The sequence below is a fragment of the Balearica regulorum genome, chromosome 6, assembly GCF_011004875.1.
Source record: "Balearica regulorum gibbericeps isolate bBalReg1 chromosome 6, bBalReg1.pri, whole genome shotgun sequence".
NCBI lineage: Eukaryota > Metazoa > Chordata > Aves > Gruiformes > Gruidae > Balearica > Balearica regulorum.
Genome location: NC_046189.1, coordinates 8,488,958 through 8,511,799, shown reverse-complemented (window position 1 = coordinate 8,511,799; position 22,842 = coordinate 8,488,958). Strand labels below are relative to the sequence as shown.

At 38.5% G+C, this 22,842-nt stretch overlaps 1 protein-coding gene across 2 annotated transcripts in view; it reads right to left on the bottom strand.

The window, feature by feature from the left end:
* COL3A1 (collagen type III alpha 1 chain) overlaps positions 1–22,207 on the bottom strand; it is a 52,394-nt gene extending 30,187 nt beyond the window's left edge. Inside the window, exons 1-4 of one of the 2 annotated variants that reach the window (XM_075756147.1) lie at positions 21,960–22,207; positions 4,210–4,415; positions 2,364–2,402; positions 1,662–1,778 (exon numbers count right to left, since the gene is read on the bottom strand). In XM_075756147.1, the coding sequence (XP_075612262.1) occupies positions 1,662–1,778; positions 2,364–2,402; positions 4,210–4,415; positions 21,960–22,038 (441 nt within the window). In that variant the 5' untranslated portion in view covers positions 22,039–22,207. The remainder of the gene's footprint in view (positions 1–1,661; positions 1,779–2,363; positions 2,403–4,209; positions 4,416–21,959) is intronic. The other variant, XM_075756148.1, reaches the window with a different exon arrangement.
* Between the last annotated feature and the right edge of the window lie 635 nt (positions 22,208–22,842).

The following is a 22,842-nucleotide window of genomic DNA, read 5'->3' as shown; positions in this document are numbered from 1 at the left end:
TTGCAGAGTATTTTGTAGCAAAAACTCTCTTACCTATGTATGTACCCATGTCTGACCTTCCCTGAACTACAAATTATTTTTACCTCATATGTGCGAACTTACACATCTCAGAAAACTGAGTTGTACACTTTTTTCCTAATGCCATTTTCCATCTTTCTCATTCTCCCTTCCTGTTCACTATGTCACTCTAAATAATTCAAATACAATTATCACTTTTGAGCCCGAGCAGTCAAGGCTCAATGCTTTTGACAATTTATCTTGAAACAAATGAAAGTTCAGTGCAATGCATGGAGTGAAAACATGTCCTGTGAGCCTCTCTGAGAGCAGATGGCATCTTTGACACACCCATTTACATAAAATGCTGCTTAAAAAAAAAACAAACCAAAAAACTATAATTTCTACAGTCAGTTTTTCAAGGAATTCCCATGTAAGACACTTACTTGGCATATGTAGATTTTATTATGCAGATGTCAACAAACTTAGTTGAATAATATGGCATTAATGCAGTTTATGCATTAAAGGCACATAGGTGGTTGAGCAGGAAAGGTTCAATATGTGCAGTGTTCTGCCTGATAACCCAAACTACTGTGGACCCAGCTCCTTCGCTGACCAGGTACAAGATGACTCCTGTGCCACTGATATCAACCCTCTCGTCAGGATTCAACAGCACATCTTTGACAGTGGTGGAACGGGTGACTAATTCAGTCTATCATCCTCTCCTGAATCTGCATCTGCCAACCCAAAACCAGTAGCTCTCTTGGTATATTAGTGTGATGTCTGTTGAGACTGGTTAACCTATCCATGGGTACCTCTCTCAGAAGCTCAGTCCTTCATATGCAATCCCTTTCAGAATTAAATAAAACCAAGACATCTTTCCTCGGTTTTTGACTTACCTGGCAGTGGAAAGTGTACATGGAAGCTATAAACAGTGGCCTATGTTCAAAAGTAGCAATCGTTTTAACATATAATTTTAATAGTTTTGTTCTAAAGCAATCCCATCTTGTAAAGTAGGCTTGCTTGATTGCGTCAAGACAATGAGAGACAATGTCACCTCTTAACGAAGCACTAGCTATGGCTCAGCTCCCTTAACAAATTCAACTGCACAGAAACTTTAGTTAAAATTAGCTCTCTCGTTGAGTTCACCTGGCTATTCAGAAGAGAATTCAAGAAGCAGTGGGTCAGAAACAAAGAGGGAGAATGACAAATAGCACTTACATGGCACTTCCCTGCAAGCAGAGGACCTGTGTTTCAGTCTAGTCTCCTGGGAATGTTTCTTTATTAAACATGCATTGGATACAATATAGGAAAGTAACAGTTCCCTAATCATTAAGCTTGAGGGGACGTACTTCCTCCTGCAAACTTTCTGTCTGGTTGGATTATCTCTGAGTGACATAAGTCCTCCATTAGATCTGGCCCCAAAAGTTTTAAAAAATCAAGATAAGCCAGAGTTTTAATTGCACTCCAACCAAATTTTGTGAACAAACCCCCAAAACAACAACAAAACCCCATCTAGCACTCAGCTGTATTTTTCAAAGGCACAAATGAGAGACAGATGCCATTGAAAGCAAAGCATGCATGAAAGTGCAAGGCATAGGTACCTACAGCATTACTTTTTATGCTTATGAGCAACAAGGTAGAAGCCAAACATAATGATGACTTACACCTCCATTTATACTGGGACACGACTGGCAGATCCCGGGGGGGCCAGGGGCTCCAGGACTCCCTGGCTGTCCTGGAGGGCCAGGGGCACCATTTCTGCCTGGAACTCCAGGAGAACCCTGCAAAGACACAAACAGTGCAGATACAGACATCAGCACTTGCCTCCAGCTGCAAGGGCATGGTGGGACAAATCCTTCCATTTGTAACAAAGTCTGTGTGATTGTGGCAGGACACTTTCTCTACTAAACATAACTAAGGCCACAATTGAACATTCAGGAAAGACATAGACAGTAGACAAAATTCACACAGGCAAACACTTCGTAGTTGCTGGAGACTTATTGCAGCTGATATTTGATCAAACACACTAGGAATAGGTCAGTTCCTGAACCTAAAATTAATACTGCTCATGGAGTCCATAGATTTTTTTTTTTTCTTCTGAGAAGAAATATAACAAAAAATAACAAATGTAATACAGTTTGGACTAAACTCCCTCTCTCTCTCTGTTTTTCTAGTTTAAATTTCTTAGAGTTTTGTTGAAGCTAAAAGGCTACTTCAAAGTAACTATATGGCATAGTCCTGCAGACAGTGCAGACATCAGTGAAAGCTGGGTATCTCAGCAGCTTGAATGGGATATATAGCACTGTAGGAACTGGCTCTCGATTTTGTTAGTTTCATTGGGGAGAAAAAAAAAGAGCTGTACTTACAGGGTCTCCTTTGGGGCCTGGGATGCCTGGTCCAGGAGGCTAGAAAAAAATTAATTAAATTTAAAAAAGAAAATCAAAATAAAACTGAAAACCAAATATATATATAGATATAGATATAAATATATAAAACCAAGAGGAAAACACATTTAAATATTGCAATATAGTTTTATTAAACAAGTTCCATTTATTCTTATTCAGTACATTTGAAAGCTGTGGGGTTTTTGGTCAGCCTTCCATCTGCGTTTTCACAATTCATCCACAAAGCTGCCTCTTGTGTAGGCAGAAACATGGCACTAATGAAGTGCTTTGCCATTGAGTACAATGGAGACAGAAGTCAACTGCGGAAAGCTGCAAGGGACAGTTTTCTTGTATCCGTCTTAGTACAGTATATTAAGTGTGACAATATAGTTAATTTTAATTGATCTACTCCTCCAATTTATTTATTTTTCAATTAATAATTCAGTTACATGTTACTATCTGGATTCTAAATTCATATTTCAGAACAGTTTTTATGTATTCAGCTGCTAGAGGTAGCAAAGAATATTCAGCTGAATCTATCTTGGATCTTTCAAGGCAGCATTTCCCTATACACCATATCCAAGGTCAGCAGGACAGCTTCCTGTGGGCTGACCAAACTCTTATATATCAAAGACAGAGGCTGGAGGAAGTAGTCCACATCAGTCCTTTATCAGGAACCACACAACTGATAAGAGTCTCTAGCCCCAACAAGAGAGGGAGCTGTGCTTAAATCTCCGGCATCCTTATATGTACCACTTGTTTACACCTCTAAAACAGTTCAACGAAGTAGCTCAGGTAATCCTGACAGCAGTACGGTTGCACTAGAATGGTGCAACTAACACTAGGTGATGTATTTGTATATGATATTCCATGTTTATGCAGATATATTATAGAGCTGCAGAAATACATCTTCTCCCTTTCTCTTCCATATAAACATCTCTCTTGCTGTCCTATCTTCTGGATAAGAATCTTCAATTTGCCTGTGGAAATTATGTAATTTAACAGAATCTCATGGATCTTAAACAAGGATGAAATGTTCAGATAGCCTCAGAGCTCAGAATGGCTGGCTCACTCACTGAAGCAGTTTAGGCAGGGGACTTGGCATGCAATAACATTCTTGATTTTCCTGAGGTTAAGTTGCTGCAACTGGTTTAGGTAACGTTGGTGTCTATAAACAAGATGATGACAAATCAGGGATGTAGGGCTTGAATCACCTTTCTTTTACAGAGCATTAAGTCAGTAATAACTCTGCAAAAGGAAATTTACTCTGGTGATGTAGAATTGAGTTGATAAGAAATGCTGACTTGCAGTATTCTGTGAAAATTGTCTAATTTTCTTTAACTCTATGTTGGCATTAGTTTCATGGATAAAAATTGAGCATGAAGTCAACAAATAAGCTGTTTGCATTATTCCTATGCTTCTCCATAAAATGAAAAATGTCATGGCTAATTGTTGTCCTCTGCCCCTTTCTACTATTTATCTGTGTCTGCTGTCTATGTAAAACTGGGTTGAAGGACTTCCTGCTTTCAGCTGCATAGCTCAAAGGACTAACAAGTATTTTATCTGATCTGGTATCAATTCTCTGATAGAATACAGAAGTATTCTTGAATTTAACAAAAAAAAAGATAAAACTCTCTGAAAATTCAAGCTGTTTTTTCTATTTAATTTGGCAAAATTTTCCCATCCTAAGTATTTGCCTAAAGGCAGAAACTGACAAGCTTAGCATTTCAAAGAAAAGTATTTAAGAGCATGTAAAAGAAAATGACTTGAGGTTGACATGGATCAAGAAGGTGGCAACCCAAAGTAACAACATTGATGACAAACTTACTCTTGTAGGTTGTGGTGTTGTTTGTGGACAAACTGGACAGCACTCTCCAAAGGGAATCTCTGGGTTGGGACAGTCCAGTTCCTGATCATCACAGATGATGTCATCGCAGAGAACAGATCCTGAGTCACACACACAGATTTGGCACGGCTCTGGTTTCCAAACATCCCTGTCAGCATAAGCCTGCCCAAGATGGGTACATCCTACAACTGGAAAAAAAGACAAAATAGTCTTGAATATTATTTCAAATGTGTTTTCCAAATCAAAGATAAATAACATGAAAGCTGTTGGATAGTCTATTTTGTTTTCTACTGTAATATAGTTTATGCGCATGAAGTAAAAGGCTAAATACTTCTCTTCAGACACTGGGAGGATCTGTTACATTAATTGCAGATTCTGCTCTGAATCTGTAAAGAGACATCAATAGAAACCTCCTGGAGCTGATCCAAAGCCCAATTAAATCAGTGATAATCTTCCATCTTGAGTAATTTTAGTGTCATACTGTGTAATTAAGCAATTGAATTCTCTGCTGCAGCTAAAAAGGAAACGTGCCAAATCTGTGGCACTTTTCAAACAAGTGTGTCATTTGCCTCCATGTGCCAACATGAGCATTTACGCATGGATGCGGAAATAGCTGTCTGTCCAGCACGAACTTTTGTCACTAGTGTCTTGTATTAATAGCTAGCACCAAGTGTCTTCAAAGTGTTTTCTGAAAGTCAACGTATGCAATAGATCTAAAAGAATGTTCACATTAATTGCCCAAATGGTTTGCAATTAATGCATCATCTGGCCTGCTGTCATCTGTATTTTCAGAAAAAACATTGTTCATCTGTAATATTCATGGCTTTGTAAATTCCTTCCAACAGCTATTCTACTGATCTAATTTGTTGTAGATAATTTGAAAAGAATGATGAAAACCAGCTTCAAACATTAAATTTTGGGTTTGTATTTTCTTAGAGAAACATAATCCAGAAAGCCCAGTCATTTAAGAAGCCAGTATGAAAACAACACTACAAAGTTAGACAAACTCCTTGTAAGTTTTGTAGAAGTTATTAGAAGTCTCAGATTGCAAATATAAGTATCAGTAAATGTCTTGAATAATGGAGTAGGATTTTTTTCATGAATAATGCAAAATAATTCAGTTTACAAACACAAAATTATGGAGAAAGAGCTATTTGTGTACCTACATCGTCCTTAAAACTTTAATACCAGAATAAGTTATGTACTACATGTTACCCATCAAAAACAACAACAACAAAAAAATGCCAGATGATGAAATTCAAAGTTCTGACATTAAAATTACCACTGGCTCCAGACAGAAAATTCTGAATGCCATCTAATTGTTGTAATGGTCATAACTATGTAGTATGAGACCAAGTCTAAATTTATAGTGCAGTCCGTTCCTATGGGTTATGCAGTCTCTTTCTTTTGTCACATACGGCACCTTTCATCTCTTTTTTCTCTTTTCCACTACCACAATAGCACACTGGTCTCTTTTTTCCCTCTTTACATTCTTTGTTTTTCTTTCTCTCCGTATTTGTGGGTATCTGTTCCCATACCCATGCTCTTTGGCATGGTACGATTCCTTTCTTCTCATGCTTCTCCTGATTCAGTCCCTTTTTTCTCTCTATTCAGTTTCATCTTTCCTGTAACACATAACTTCCCTTTTCATCTTCCCTGAATCCTCTTGTCTTTTGCACCTGAAAAGTTCACTGCCTTTACTGCCATGTACTCAACTGAGCTTAGTTTTTCAGACTCTGCTCTCTTCCCAGAATCTCATTCCGCTGCTTTTCCTCGTCCATATCAACCCATCTTTGTCCTCTACGTCACCCATGAAATTCATCACCGTCTTGTATGAGCTCTGTAAGGGCAATGGGGAATACAACCAAGACCTCCTGGTTCACTGAGTGGAGAACCAGAGTAGGGATGCCGGAGCAGGGCACTGCATGGGACAGGAGGTATCTTTTCCCAATTTCAACCCCACTACAGGCTTTCTGCATACACCAACTTATGTTATTCCTGCACTTCAGTTATAAAAGAAGCAAACAGGAAAACATTGACTTGTCAAGGCTGACAAGTTACTTATGGTTAAGAGCTGGTTTTGACCACCAGCTTGATTAGAACAACTAGAAGATGGAAAAAGCTTCAAAAATCCTTTTCAGACATTTTCAAGCCAAATTTTTCTTCGTGCCTGATATTGGGCTGGGAGCCAGTATTTTACTTTCCTTTGACAACACAAAAAATCTTAAAATCTAAAACATTCTGGTGGCAGATGAAAACAAATACCCCTCAGATATTTTCTATCACTTAGAAATTCACTTCTTCCTTTCCCCCTGACTTCTGCACCTTTTGGGCCTCACCAGAAACTTCAGATCCTGCAGAAGAGAGGTGGAGAAGAACTGCTTATTTCCAGGACAGCATCTTCCTTACACTCACCATGACAGGCTCATGGCATCAGATGCTGCTTCAAAGGATACCACCTAACAGCCGCTACCTCTGAAGAAGATTTAGACATCCTTCCTTTGTCTGTCAAGCTAGATTTAGTTTCTAAAAATGAGAAGTGCAGTGTTATGAATGAAATAATATGATTCTATGATTCCATGATTCTAAATCTTTTTTATAGTCTTCCTAATGACTCATGAATAAACCTCAATTGTAAAGTGGCAAAAGCTGTATATGAGTGGTTCACTATACAAGACCTCGAAAGCAATATACTGTGGCAGGCAGAATACCATCAAAGCCACTGGGGACGTTAGAGCTTGTTATCCATCTAAAAGGAGCTGCTGGGATACACCCTAGAGAGCACTGCTGGGCATAGATCCACTTCACACTCAGCTGCCACTCTGCTTAAGCACTTCCCAGCTCCACAGGTTAAAACATCCTTCACATTTACAAACATAATGAGGAAGGGAAGAGATGATTTTTCTTTAGTCTAGGGCAAAACATAGTTTATACATAATTGTAAATAAAAATACTATGATACAGATCTAAAAGAACTTAATACTATTACTGTGTGCACATGTAATGCACAGTTATACAAATTGCATACACTCTTAAAAAAATGCACACTTCTGTACCCATAAGATGTGCTTAATTATTAAGATTTTCAACTCTCAGTATCACTCTCTTATCCTTTCAAAACCACTTCTTTTTTTTTTTAACTATGTGTTTAAGACAAGAAATTCATATCCAAGAATTTGCATTTTCATATGTCCATTTTTTCTTCATCCTTACTTCATTTTCATTGATTTGTTTCATTGTTTTGTTATTTCCAGAGATGTGATCCTGCTGCCTTACCATGAAGAAGACAGCTCAAATGGGGAGAAGAAAAGGGCCATCTTTCCCCTATTTTTGCACTGCTGATTAGAAAAGATTCTGTTTCAAGACAGCTGCTATTTTCTGAAGCAGAGGCTTTTCTCAATGACCAATTTTTCACACTGAGAATACTCACCTTTCCATATTTTAGTCAAGAATATAATGGAAATTTAAAATATGTCACAAACCGACTGACATGATTTCACAGTAATAAGGAAATAAAGATTTCTCTGCATTCTTACAAGGTTGTCATTCAGTTATTCCGCAGTAGATGGCATCATTTAACAGAAAGAAAAGAGACAAAAAATTGAAGACATCTGGATATAATGACATTCATATTTGCTTCTAACTTTCTGGACATTGTTAAATGAACTAAAAAATAAGCTCGGAGAGCTGCAATGAAAATCATTGTGGCCTTTGGCAGAATGAAAGTATTAAATAGGTTTCCAAAGGAAAATTACATCTGGGAAGACTTAGTCTGTTCAAGACACCCCCTCTGTGCTCAGATGTAGATCTGTGTGTCAGCATGTTATGACATAATGCATTTTGCATTGCTCATAAAGATTAACTGTTAGCTCCAAAATCCTTTGGAAAGCTGATTTGTGCTAAAGCACTGGCAAGTAACATATAGGAATAGTAAGGTTATAAAAGAGCTGACTTGCCTACTTCTAGACTTGCGGTAAAACAGTCACATACTTGCCTTAGCCAGCTTTTCTTATTGATTTCTACACACATATATTAGCCTAAGATTTAAAAAAACATTATAGCTCAACAGTATTCGCCTATGGCAATGCAAAATCTTATTCTTCTTCCCAAAACCCTAAATACAGTGGCTATACAGTATTTCACCTCTATGCCAGTTATTGCAGTGATTTGATGGAAGCTGTGTCAATCTCTAATTCATTGTACAAACATTAAGGTTTAATATTTGAAAGCCTGAATAACTTTGCATTTATTTATGCTGTTTACTGAGCATTCACATGTTTAAAGATTTTGCTGTGAGTAGCATTTCCCTGGGCCAGCCTAAAAAGTGAAGAAAAGGAAAAAAAGGCAACACAATCTCTGTCATATGCTGGTTTTGAATTATCTCCCATTTCCTAAGCAGACTAGCAGCTGTATGTAAGCAGACCAATAGGGAAAGCTGAAAGGAAAATCACCCTTTAGTCTCAAAGGACCTATAAGTGTGGAACATAAAAGAGCCCAAATGTGTACAGGGGAAAACAAATACGTTCGTTGTAGGCCTGAAGGATGACAGATGTCATATGGGACATAATCCCAGTTCCAGTGAGGTGAATGGGAATTTGTTATTGAGTGCTATGACCCGAGAAGCTGATGTGTTTTGTAGTTGCTTTTGGCTTTGCATTTGTGCAAGCGTCGTGATCGCGACTTAACCACATTTATATGGCAAAAGGAAAAAATCTCCTAATAGTATCCTCAAAAACCACAGGCTTTTCCACTTTGGACAAAGCAAATGTCCAGCTATTGCATGAGTAGCAGAGTCACATATCCCATTTGAAGAGATGTGACTAAATGCTTAGAAATTAAAGAACATCTTGAACTTGTCTGGTTCTGCCTCAGAAAGGGCAATAGTCTACACAGAGGTGACTCACAATCCTCCAGCAGCCACTCAACAACAGCTTGGGAAGCAAAACCAAGGAGCTTTGATCTGCAAGATTCTGATCACAAACACAAGTCAAGCACAGTTTTTGCTGTTATTTTAAGTGAATCTGGTAAAGGTTAAAGCACTGAGATGAAGGAGGCCTTGCCTCTGACTGGATCCAAAATCTGCTGAAGCCAAGAAGGATCTTTCTGCTACTTTTTATGGACTTTTAACTGTACAAAGCCTGTGCTTCCTTACTTTGACCTGGTTTTGGTAATTTGCTTTACAGGATTGCTACTCCAAAAAGTGTTTTACATTTCTTCTATAGTAAATACTACCAAAATCTATTTACTGTGTGTTCCAGCACTGGTTTATACATTATTTAACCAAAGGACAAAGTAGATATATTGTTCATTTTCAATGGAAATGCTATAATTCTCCCCTACACTGGAGCAGACAGAGGAATTCATCCCAGTGTCTGCAGCATCGCTGCTTTCCATTTACTGAGCAGAAAAGAATGCCATGGCATCTACCTTGAAGCAAATGGTTTGGGCTCCCTGTCTGGTATTACGATGATGTTTATAAGAAAATCAAACATAGTCATTCCATCCTGTGATCAGTAATGGAAACAAACGGACTTTCGTAACAAACTAATTGGCTCGCTGAGCCAGAATGATCTGGTTTGTCCACATGTTCTCCTGTCAGATAAGTACTCAGTACTCAAAAAGTCTGGCATAGTGTCTGTTTCATAGGACTCAGGAAAAGAGGTATAAATATACAAAAAGAAATGGCTTAACAAGACTTTTTTTTTCAACTGCAAAGCTTACAGACATTGTCTTAAAACAACCAGCTAATTAATTGACTCCATTTCACATGGTGCTTGAGGACATAAGAGCCAATTTAAGTGTACTTACTTATAAGGACATTTTCAGATTTAATGGTACTGATGTAATATTTTGTAAGGCTTGTCCACCGTGTGATTGGAGGTATCAGGAATGAAACCTCAATAGATAAAACACTTAAATGCAGGCTGTGAAAAATCAGAGCAGGTCCATCTTAAAAAATCCTTTCCTGCTCCATGTCTTGTAGGAGGAAGAACTGCTATCAAGTGGAATGGAAAAGGGGTATGAATGAACGGTTCACAGACTCCTCAAGCTTCACACCAAAAAGGACAACTACATCCTGTGCTTTCAGACTGAAACCAAAGCTTTCTTACTTCTAGGGATGCTCGTCTACCAAAAAAGCTGGTGTTGGAACAGTTCTGCCACTGCGCCAGTCCCAGACATTTTCCTCTTTACTCAGATGCAGAGCAAGAAAGAGGAAGTGGCAAAAAAGAATGCTGGTTAATCATAATACTGTACTTATCTGTCAGAGATATTGCAGAAAGGAGACACACACTGTTTCACTGGCAACATATAGAAGAGGCTGGATTTTCAGGCAAAGGATCATTATGTCATATAGCCAAACTATTCTTGCACTGAGACCCACCCAATCTGTCTTTCAGATTACAAAATGGAAAAAAAAACCCTAGGCCTGCCCTGGCACAAACAAGTATTTGCATTTTAAACAAACCGTTGCTTGTTCCCTTCGTTCTTCTTTATAAGCTCCAAATGATGCAACCTTTCTGCAGCTTTTAAAAATTTTAGAAATATCTGGATTTAAAAAATATCCTTATGTCATATTTTTTACCAAGTAAAACACAAAATGTCTCTATTTTTCTCACAGATTATTGCCTTTTCCCTAATCTTTCAAAGTGTGATTTAAGAACTCTAAAGAACAATAGCTCTTCTCAAAGGTAATGCAGTCTGAAGTGGCTGAATCTGTCACATTGTTCTGTTTCAACGTTTATGTTTCACAAATCGCTCTATTCAGGCATGCATGTTGACATCCTTGAATGATGTTCTTCATGTAACTTCTAAAGGTCACCCTGCCATGTAAGCATTGCTTTGAAATAAGGACCAGCGATATCCTATCAGCAATATTGTTACACAACAGCCCCACTGGCTTCAGCTGGTGTCCGGCATGAAAAACAATGGCAGAACAGTTTTCTTGTTTCAAAACTGCGAACAGGAAAACAAAGCGCAAGGAGGGTTTTTTGTTTGTTTAGTTGGTGAGGGTTGTTTTTGGCAGAACTGTCATTTCAAACTGAGTCATACAAGATCGAGCAGACTGCTGTATATCACCTTGCTTCTTTTTTGGGGTTGCCCAGAGAATTGTTATACCTGTTTCTGTACTTATAAAAGTAATTATGAGAAAAACAGCTGATGGATGCAAGAGATGGTTATATTCCTTTTGTTGTTAGCTGTTCCTCAACAACATCATGGCCTAAACTGTTTTTTGTAAGGGAGGAAGATATTTCTGAATGATCATCTCTATTGAGATGTTATTCTGGGATTTTCTCTCCAAAATCCTCTCTCCATAGGTTGTAACTCAGACAATTCTATATATACTTCTGTCTTTTTAGTAGAGATAGACCTCTTTTGCTATAATCTGCAGAATGTGTATCATTCATTCCTGATTAAGGGTAAACGCTGCCTGATCAGAACGTCCCTTGATTTTACTGGGCTTTGGATCAGACCTAAAGAACATCAACTTCTAATTATTCTGGTGGGAACTGAACGTCTTCAGTGCCGATCAAACCATTTAATAAGGGTAACCATTTGCATTAGACCTGGACAGACAGTAAGAAAGAATTTCATCTTAATTCAGTGTATTCAATGCCTTTTAGAGGGACCATTGCATAATTTTGCAGTCACTCTTCCAATTATTGGTAAAATGCCTATGAGATTTTTCCATCCCCTCTCTTCTTACACTACAATATTTTTTGGCACATCACCTTTCGTGCTATTTAGTGTCTCTAAAAATAAGCAGCAGGCTGCAATCACTTTATCTGTGGCTATTTAGCTGTAGTGCTGGCATAAATTCTCACTACTCTGCAGTAATCTGATTTTAATGCGCTTCTTGTCTTTAGAGTGAATGATGCCAAATGGCACAAAGACTTGTGTCTTAAACCAAGCAGAAACTGACATAAATTCAAAGTCTCATGTGATTACTGATGATTTTATGGATTTATTAGTTTCTTGAAACATACATCCTGCCCGCTCCTTGGACAGTCAATGAAGACTTCTACAGTCAGAGTCCAAGTGTCAAGGTAATCTTAACTCTGAACACTTGAACACTTCCAATTTTATTCCCTAAGAAGCTTGCCAAACATATTTCTAAAGAAAAGCAATATCTTCATGCTTAACATTATTAGGATCAATTAAGTGGAAAAATTTACCAAAATCCAGCACAACATTTTGTCAGAACTTTAAAAAAAGAAAATCACTCCCAAGGTATATCTCAAAGACATACTTCTGCATTCCTAATTTTAGCTATGACCAGGAGTAGTTTATAACTAACTGTTCTTTGCAACATTTCTTGCAGTAGGTCTGTCCTGGCAAGAATAAAGAAAAACTGGAAAATTCATTGTGTACAAGCAGGTTTCCCAGACTGTACAACCAGTCTGACAGATCCAAAGCATCATGAAAGTGACATTCGGTTACTGAGCTGCTAAGTGAAAGGGAACCATTGGAAACTGGTAATTGTTACAGTTTGCTCTACATAGCACCTCCTATAAAAACACTGAACTATAACTACTTAATTCAGGATACTTTAAGCTTCTTTCAAAATAAAACCCAAAGTCTGTGTAGGAAGAAAAAATGTATGATTTTTGGTTTTCATTGCCTAGCTGTGTAATTAAAACAATTTTTATCAGGTGATTAAGGTTTCAAGGGGGACATGATCTTTTCTTTCCCCTTAGCTCAGTGAGAGGACTAACAATTTTATGCCATGCTGTTTCTGTGGTTTGCCTTGGAAGAAATCAGCTTGATTCAATGCTTCTCTCCTGAGACTGAAACAGATGGGAAATGTTACAACGCAGTATAGTACATATGGTAATATCATTTATATTTTCAGATACGTTGGACAAAGTCAGCCCCAATATAACTCCATGGCCATAGTGAATTTACATCAGAGATGAGTAAAGCAGCAGGGGGTCAAATTCTACACTAATATAACTGCCTGCACAATTCTATTGATTTCCCTGTAATTTCAGAAGTTGGAAGTAAATGAAGGGTTTGGTTCTTGTATTTCATATTCCAGTATTGGATTAAAGAACTCCAGCGTATTTTCTAGAGAAAAGAATCATATCTTTGGCTGCCAATAAATTAAAGGTATTTGTAATTCAGAAGGTTGGGGGTGGGGGGAGGGGCAGAGATTCTGAATGCATAGAGCATCATTAACCTAGTTTCATCTGCAAAACAGTTTGTATTCATTCACTCCTTTTCCAGTTTGTACTAATTCACCCCACATCCATTTTGGACAGTTTATTGGATACAGATGGCAGTATTTGAAATTCTTCTTAATCTGCCTCATAGAGGATATTAAATGGCTATTTGTATACCAGATACAATGTTCTTATTGTCAACTTCCTAAGGCTACTAAAGTGAGTATTGTGAGGGTTTTCTCAGAGTACAAAAGACAACTTAATTTTGGGGCCACTTTTAAGAATCATGTTCTATGCCTGCTTTTCAAGCTTGAAGACCTAAGGATCTTCCTAACCGATTCCCTTGTCAGGTGAAAATCCACACTTTCGGTGCAGTGAAGAGCCTGCAAGCACAGAGCTGACTTTTTATTAGAATCAGAGGTCAGTAGCATTGCTACCGAAGTGGCTGCCTGAAGCCTGGCACACATTCTGCTCCCCCGGCTCTGTGCAGCAACAACGCCTGCTGGCACAGGGTGAGAATAAACAGCGGCGCGTAGCAGAGGAGGTAGAACATCTTCAGCAGACACGGCCAGATCCACCAAAGTTTATCTGCCAGCGTCCTTAAAAGGTATGAGTGGAAAAGCCTGAGCCAGAGAACAACTGATAAATGAAGAGGCACTGTACTTCTTTTTGATTCTTTACGGAAAGAAATTTACAATGCTCTTTCTCTCTTCAGTTGCTCTAACAGGAAAAGAATCAGTTTTACTTGAACGCCTCTCTTCTTTCCTTTTTTTTACCCCTCCATATTTATGCTACTCTGTTCATACAAAAAAAAAAGGGATCTACAAAGAGGACCACCCTGCCAACGACTAAGCCACCAACAGGCTTAGAATATTGTGTAAAGAATCTTCAAAATGTCTGAGCAGATTTCAATTACTCTTTTCAAAGATTTGCAATTCCCACTACACAGCCTATTGTTTGCTTTCACTAGGACATTCTTCTCTTAAACAGCTGGCAAAGAATGACTACTGCTCTGTAGGGAAACAAGCAAACACCATACAGTAGATTTAAAGCCAAACACAGAAAAAATATAATTTTTTTAAAAGAGCCTCTCATGAACATAGAAGTGTTTTCCAAGATAATATAAATTCTATTTTTGCTGCTTATAGCTGAAGAAAAGCATGGGGGATGTAGTTCATTCTCCTTTGATGCTCAGCGTGGCTATTACAGTGAACATCAAAGGAACAATAAGCGATGCTTCCCATATTTTCCATTAGCTGAGTTTGGGTAAGCAATTGTTTCTCTTGTGTATGTTTGAAAAAGGAGCTGTAGTTTTCCCCTTACCTCTTTTCCTAAAAGAAAATGGAAAGGAAGAGAGGGAGAAGCAGCAGCAACGCAAAAGGAAAGAATAGAGGTAAAGAGAAGTTTGCAGCAGACAACCTAACACACTGACTGGTCAGCGGGAGTGAATTGCAGGGAATTTCAGTGGGAACTAATTATGTCCAGAAGTTTTCCAAGAACTGCCAGTGTCAAATTGCTGTGGGAAGTAGTTTTCAGACACAGATCATCCTTTCATATCTACTGCTGCAAATATGCGCAGGATGTTGCTCCGATTCTGCTGCCCTGCGCAGCTGGGAATAAAGTGGCACCTGAAGCCACCATAGCAGCCCACAGAAGTTTTCCACATGAAGGAAATCTTTTGCTGCCTGGCAGGAGAGCAGAGGTGCCTCCAGGGTGGGATGCACAATGACTGAAAGAGAAAACCAGCAGCAGAAAGGGATGGGCCTCCTGTGGCTGTGGATAGCTTTGTGTTATGCTGAAGGCCGCTCTGGTACAGACTCAACTGAAGTCTTAAATCTACAAGTCACATCGCCTGTTTCTTGAGAGTCATTTGGGTGCCCCTTTAGCTGTAAGAGAAGGCCTAGGCTTTCAAAATAACAAAACACATTCAGCCTTAAAATATATATCTTTCCATTATCATCACATTCTTCCTGTTCAATGTCCTGTGCGTGCTTTCTCCTCCCTGGCAGACATTTCTTCACAGAGTACTTGTGTGAATCAAAGCAAGACAAAAATGTGCAGACATTGTTAAAGGAGGTACCGTTTTCATTCTCATTCTGATAGTTCATGTTTAAACGAAGGGTTTGACGTAAATGAGGGAAAATGGAAGTAGTCTCTTAGCTAATCTGAAAGGAATCTGTTCTGCTGTACTTTTACTAAACAAATCCAGAAATCCCAGAGCTGAAGTTTATCCAAACTAAAGCCAACAAACGGTTGTTGTTGGAGGGGGTTATATCATGTTTTCCATTGTCATTTTGACACGAAACAGGCAGAGGCTTCAACTCTGCAAACTCAGAGACAAGATTGGCTCTGAAGTGAAAATAAATAAATAAAAGCAGCTTTTGGAAGTAGGTTAGGTTTTCTCAAAACAAAATGAAGAGAACCTTTCCTATGAAATACAAGATGAGAAAAAATGACTGCTTGAAAATATAAATACATAATATAATTTACTATGCCTCTGTGTGAAAGATGTATTGCTCTACAGTCACCGATGGAACTCATTCCTCCTTGCACCCTTCCGGCACTTAAGATAGGATAAGCACACCCCTCTATCTCTGTTATACTTACAGAAGAGACTTTCTGACTCCTGTAATATGTAATTTTTTACTGCCTGTGGAGATTATCAGTTCATCAGCCATAGCCAGGGGCAATGTAAGGGTAAATCTTTGAAATTGTTATACAGTCTCAAAGCAAAGTCAGAAATATTAATGGCATGGTCCCTACACATAAATATGGGAATGTTATTTCCCTGAAAAACAAAGTGTCTGACTGTGCTGAATGGAGAAAAATCAGGAAATTCTGTGAAAATTCCTTATAGATTTTTCCAGGGACAAAACAACTCTTGTCAAGGAAGTCATGGAGAGGACAGAAAGTAAAACCTCACAAACCCTGTGCATCAAAAGATTCAACAGAAAAAAGAAAATCCATAGAGGAGCTGCTGTCCCGCAGCAGTAACTAAGCCAGAGCACTGGCTCCCTTATGTACTAGCAGTATGGCCATGGGAAGCCAATTGCAGTGAGTCACCATGCAGAGTTCTCTGTAACAAACATCACCATGAGCAGCACAGCCCCAAACAGCCTTCCCTCCAGGAGGAATCCACTGGATCCCCTGGGCTGGAGATGGGCAGCATGCTGAGGGCCAAGGGCTGTAGCATTCTTCTGCACCCACCCACACTCCCCTCAACAGCCTGACCTGAAGGTACAGAAGCAAAATAAACGCTTCTTGCATCATTCCTGGAGGAAGAATCACATCTATGCCCAGTAGGGGTAGGCTGGTAAAGTATTACAGCAGGTAAAATGATGACACTAAAATTTTTGTTCCATTTTGGGTTGAAGGTTATTTATCATCTGCCAAAAAACAACATCAGAATGTCTCAAAACTGTAGACATACAGGTGGTAGATACTGAACTCTAAACCATGTTAAAGTTGCGCAATCTACAATTTACTACACTACCACAAGGAGAATGAGCTAACGGTTGTCATGTTGAATCAGAAAACATTTTATTATATCCTTTTCAAGTTTGAGGGGGCTTTTTATGGGTGTTGCCAGTAATAAATTGAATTTTGCTCCCTCACATCGAATTTCTGCAATGATGTGGGAATCTAATCCAGTTACTTCAAGACCAAAAAATCTCATTTCGTTAACAACATATCTTTACCATTGCCAACAGTTTTCCTTTTCTTAGCTGAGATCTTTTGCCTAGTTTCTTAAAGAAGCATGACTAAAGGACAGCATAATCTGGAGTATTAATGCACATGACCATTGCACTAATTTCCACTTCCATGGATTTTGACAAATTATTACTTCAAACAAACAAATTAAAACTTGCAACTGTTACAGCATCTGTGGCTTGTGCTCTTCTCCAGATCACTAACCTACCATAAAAACATCAAGGACAATATAGTTTTCATGCTGCCCACTCGCCTGGGAAAGCATGCTTTATTATTGTTTCCTCCTACTGGTAGGCTGAACCTTTCAACTCTGAAGAGATTGCTTTTAATCCAAAATGCTAAATGACAGTCTGCATCATTTCCATTACTGACCTACAGCATACTTTCCCAATTATGAAGCCAGGTATGACCCATTTTCTGCATATTTCTGATTAAAACAAGGTTTGAGTAACATTAGCACATAACTGGGACAATGACTAATAGATCCATGTCAGACTGGTTTATCAGCCAGTCTGTGAAACACAAAAGTGATAGTAATTCACTCCTTTCTTTCTCTAGAATAGCATTAATTAACACCCAGCTGCTGTGCAAGGCTGGCATCAGCTAAGATTTTGCAAGTGACACCTGACTGCCTATTTCAAACCTCAAAACTTTGGCAGGAGCTGGAAGAGGAAATAGGATCTGCTTGCATTCTGCAGCACTAAAAAGGGAGCAAATGTGACTCTGACTGAGGCATCAACAGTAATATTTGTGCCAGAGACAACACCCTTCTACCTCTGCCTCTTCCCCTTGTAATAAAGCAGTGGATGTTTCCAACTCCACCTCCTCTCTTAAAAAAACAGTCTATGTCGATTTGGTTTCAAATCAAAAACAAATCTGGAAAATAATGAAAGGGATATATAATGGTCTCATTTTCCTAAGGCTAATGTCTTCCAGGGCTGTGTGATCTAAAATGTATTTATGAAATTTGTCATATTTCCAAGAACATATATATAATGTTTAGAGGGGGTGGATTCCCCAGGCTTTCATTTAGCATGATTTTTCCAGACCAGAAAGAAATGTTTCAATTTTCCTAAGCATAACCTTGCCTGCCATGTGCTTGGTAAAAACCAGTTAGGAAAAATGGAAGAAGAGCAGTGGATCCCTGATCTTTCATACCTTCACATGGTCCAGGTTACTTATGATGGTGTAATTATCTGTTGGCACATAAACATGCATTATCTGGTTTTGCCTTCAAAACTCTGGAGGGGGACTTTTCTGTTACCAAAACCTTTGAAGAAAGATAGTTCTGACTGTTGCCAGAATTACCCTTAAAGTAGCTCATTTATCAACAAAGAATGCGTATGTACAATGTTGCATACAGGTGAGTGCTAAAAATGTCGATCTGGCAGTCTTACAAATATACTGCATCTGTGCAGTACCCATCTACTTCATTACCAATCTAATACTTTCCAATTAATAAAAGAAAGCAAAATGGCTAATCCAAGCTGGTTATAAGTTTTCCTAAAATATCATCTTCTTTTCTGGGGGATCAGAAGTCAGTGCTCAGCATGAAGAATTCTTTGCATGCTGCCTCCTGAAACCTACATGTAATGGTTATATTTCATTTTCAAACTGTAATTTGTGACTGAAAGTAATATGAAAGGTCAATAAGTCTTCTCAGAGATACTTTGGGATTTGGTCAATACCTCAAAAATTAGCTTCTTGACCAAATATCCAAGATAATACTTATATTACAAGGAAAACACTAAATTACATGAGAGCAAAAAAATTATTTGGAATAATAATGAAGGAGTTTTTGGCGCTGCTCTCACACTGCTTTTAGAACAATAGAATTTTCCTGATGACCTCAGTGAAGTTCCTCAAGGACTACTGAGTGTACATATGAGAAGTGTCACACTCCAGGTGACTGAGATGTCCTTTACCCATCTCAGATGTAGCTAAGACTGACTCAAATCCGAGCTCCCTTTTGGCACCGATGTGAGCAGGGCTGTGCACGTGCTTCCTTTTTAGTCAGTGGAAAGTGCCAAACACCTCTGGTCTGTCTAGCTAAAATTTATGCTGTCTTCTGGAAATAGCTGTCCAGATTCACTCTACAAACTCAAGATAAATGGTTTGAATGTAGGTCATAAGACTAGCAAATGCTTGCACAAATTGTGCTGGCTGCATAGAGGATGGATTTCTTTTCTAAAGAAGCATTTGAAGTTCTTACACTTTTTGGTAGTTTAATATGCAGGAGGTAAAGGTGTCTTCAAATCATGGAACCGAATAGACGTTTCTGGAATCTGAATCACCTGTCATGTCTGAAGCACCAGCTTCATGTCATGTCAGCATGACAAGGAGGCATTTCATCTTGAACATGGTCAGGGCTTGGAAATGCCTTACGCTAATTAAACACACATCAAAAAACCTAAATTGCATCTAGGTGATTTCATTTGCAGGCTAGAAGCATCTTAGTGAGTTACCAGGACATACAGCATTTGTATATGGAAGTCACACAAAATTCCTTGTTCCACAGTAGCCAGATCCCAAGCTTTTGAAGAAGTTCAACCTGAGGCTGTACTCAAATCTCCATTCCTAGCTATTACAGCAGGACAAAGAAACACATAGCCCAGAGGTACATCTGACTATCCTAAACTTAGCGTATACTGAGCAGTTTCCTTAATACCTTGCCAAGTCTTGTCTCCTGGCAGGTTTTCCCAAGGAAAATTTTATATTGACTTACATTTGATACTAACCATATAAACATTTTTCTTGACAAGAGAGAACATTTTAGCATGTCTGGAAACTCTCTTTTGAATCGTGGAAAATTTGGCTTCCCAGTCCATTGCTGCCCTGCACATGAATTAGTGATGCTAATAATCAACTCCTTCAATTATTATTTTCTGTGAGAAAAGCATATTCAAATGTGTGGAAAGGAACATCCTAGAGAGAGGACTGAATTTGATATGTTAAGGGATAGCTAGTGTTTTATCAGTCTCTCTGTGTAACCTCATCCCTGTAAGCAGTATGGAAGTTAGCCCAGTAACGAAATGTTACTACACCATGAAACAGGAATGTGGCAGAGACATGAGAATACTCCCTCACACTTCGTTTGTACATGGTTCTTCTATGCAAGATTTACCATTTCTTGAGTCAAATATGTGTTGCGCCTCAGAAACGTCCAGGGATACGACCAGAGTTGGGGGGAAAGAGACCTGGCACTCAGGGAGGATTTGTTTATTGGGAAAAACACAACTGATGTTCCTTCTTTTACATTGGATGGGCCCTTAGTCCTTATCTCTCTGAAGATATATGTATATAAAATATACATAATACACATTCAATATATGCAATATGTATATTATTTGCTGCTGTAAGCAGAGAAAACTCACAGCATATGTTTGCTCAAATTTTATATTTTCTTCACTGAAGATTTCTGAAGAGACAGTTTATATACTGGAAAAGCAGAAAAAGAAAAACATCAGTTCACAGTATATTATGTATATTCTCTATAGAACATCTCTATATGCATTGTTTGGGGTTTTTTTAAGATACAAGACTTAGCCTGCGTCTGTGCTTGGTGAGGGAGGATGGCATTTGGGCACGCTGCTGTTGCAGATGATGTTACCTGATTTGCTCATTCACAGAGCCCTGGGGTCCAACTGCTCCACTGCCAACAGCCTGCTGGTGGACTCACAGTCACCCCCTTGGCAGAAGTGCCTTTCCGGGTATGCTGAGGCAGATAGATTTGCCATGAAATGGCTAAAGTAACTGGTTTCCTGATTTGTATCACACAGACTAGGGTAGGGTGTGGTTTTAAGGGCATTTAGCTTTCCTTTACTGCAATACAGTTTATTTGGCTACTTCTTATCAAGTTATTTGTAAAGTTATTCGTTGTCTCGACACAGGAATAAATACATTGCAGATCTTTTATGTTTACAAGAAAGAAAACCGTTTCATCTTAAGGAAGGTCTGGTTTACAACGTCTGGCTAGCAGGAACAGAGCACATCCAAAAAAGGTCAGCTGTACTTGTGGAATGTCATCTGTTTAACTTAAATACTCATACCACACTTATCTTCACTCTAAGTTGAATTATTGTATACAAAGTATTTCTTTCCCCCTCTAAATTCCATGTTCATTTGGGTTTTGGTGTTCTTGCTCTCTGTAAATGTGCACACACATACTCACATCGACTCCCAGATACCACCAGCTGCTAATTAGTCTCATGAGGGACTGAAACAGCCTGCAGATGCACATTCAAACTATTTCAGCTGAGGGAATTAATTTACCCTCCTGCTTTATATCAAAGTAAAAATCCCTTAAGCTGACATATTTTCATATATTCCCCTTAAAAACTGTTTCATCAAAACTGGTTAGAATTTTAAGGCTGTCTTCCACACACAAACTGTTTAAACAAACCCCCATGCAGTCAGTGGAAAGCACACAATTACAAAAAGAGAATTCCAAATAAAAAAGCTGCAAGCAAAGACTTATTGCTTGAGACAAATAACTTCCAGACAGCACAGAGCTAACAGTTCAAATGTTATTCCAAGAGTTAAAAGAAATAGTTTAAAAACTCTCCGGTGTCTGTAATAGGAAAACAAGTAAGAACAAGAACAAATGCAGCTAAGGCAGACAGCACTGTACAGTCCTTTTAACCACAGAAGAAAGCAAAGCGAAGAGAAAGCTTTGGGATGGTAATGCAAACTCCTGCAGCTTTCAGCTTCAGCATATCTGACTCTGCTGAATTAGTGAAGGAAAAGTGTTCTGGTGAGATCTGTGAATACACGTTTCTTAATAAGCTATTAAAATTACTGGTGAAAATAAAAATAAAATAAAAACATAAGAAAAAATCATAAGAAGCTTGAATTACTCACCATCTTGTTGTGCCAAAATAACTGAGGGTTGAAACACGGCAAGAATGAGCAAAGTTACTTTTTGCACAAAGCTCATCATGTCTAAATATTAGACATGAGACTCTCTGTGCAAAAATAAAAATGGGGGGGGGAAGAAAAATCTATTCAAAATAGCAACATCGGTTGTTCCCTGCCCTTCCAGCACCGGGCCATGTACAGAACTCAGCCACAAGCATTCCCCAGCTTTGGCCTTAAATAGGAAAAAAATTGGCTTACTTTACTTTTCCACCCCCTTTACTGAAACATGAGAAGAAGACCCATCCCCTAACAGCAAATGAATGATTAATATTTCTCTTGGCTTTAAAGAAGAATAAAGTCAACTAAACAAGATACACAGCACATCTAGAACTTTTGTGTACATATGAAATGCACACTGAGACTGTATATGAATAGTTAGTGTGTGCTGTATGTGAGATATATGCACGTGAAAAAAGAAGTCCTGTGGTAAAGCCTCTGTGTTAAAGCATTTTTTCATGTTAATTAGGAGTCAATGGGTACAGCCCCTTCTTAGTGCTCCCTTACAAAGATAAAAGGAAAGTACCTGATGTGGCCGCACAAACTGGAAGAATCCCAGAAGCGAAGGAGTAAACCTAGGTATTTCTGCTGATGATCCATCAGTTAATGATAGGGAGGTCTGAAAATTGCAACACTTCTGTTCCAGTGCTTTTCTCACCATCTCTGCCTCACACCATGATTTTGTCTGACCTGAGGAGAAAGCCAACATTAAAATAAATTGTGAAGAATACAAGGTGCCAAATAAGAAGTACCAATCTCCCAAACTAAAACTTTCCAAATAGTTCAGTTTGATGCTGTCATTACAATGTTTGAAGGAATGCAGAACAAG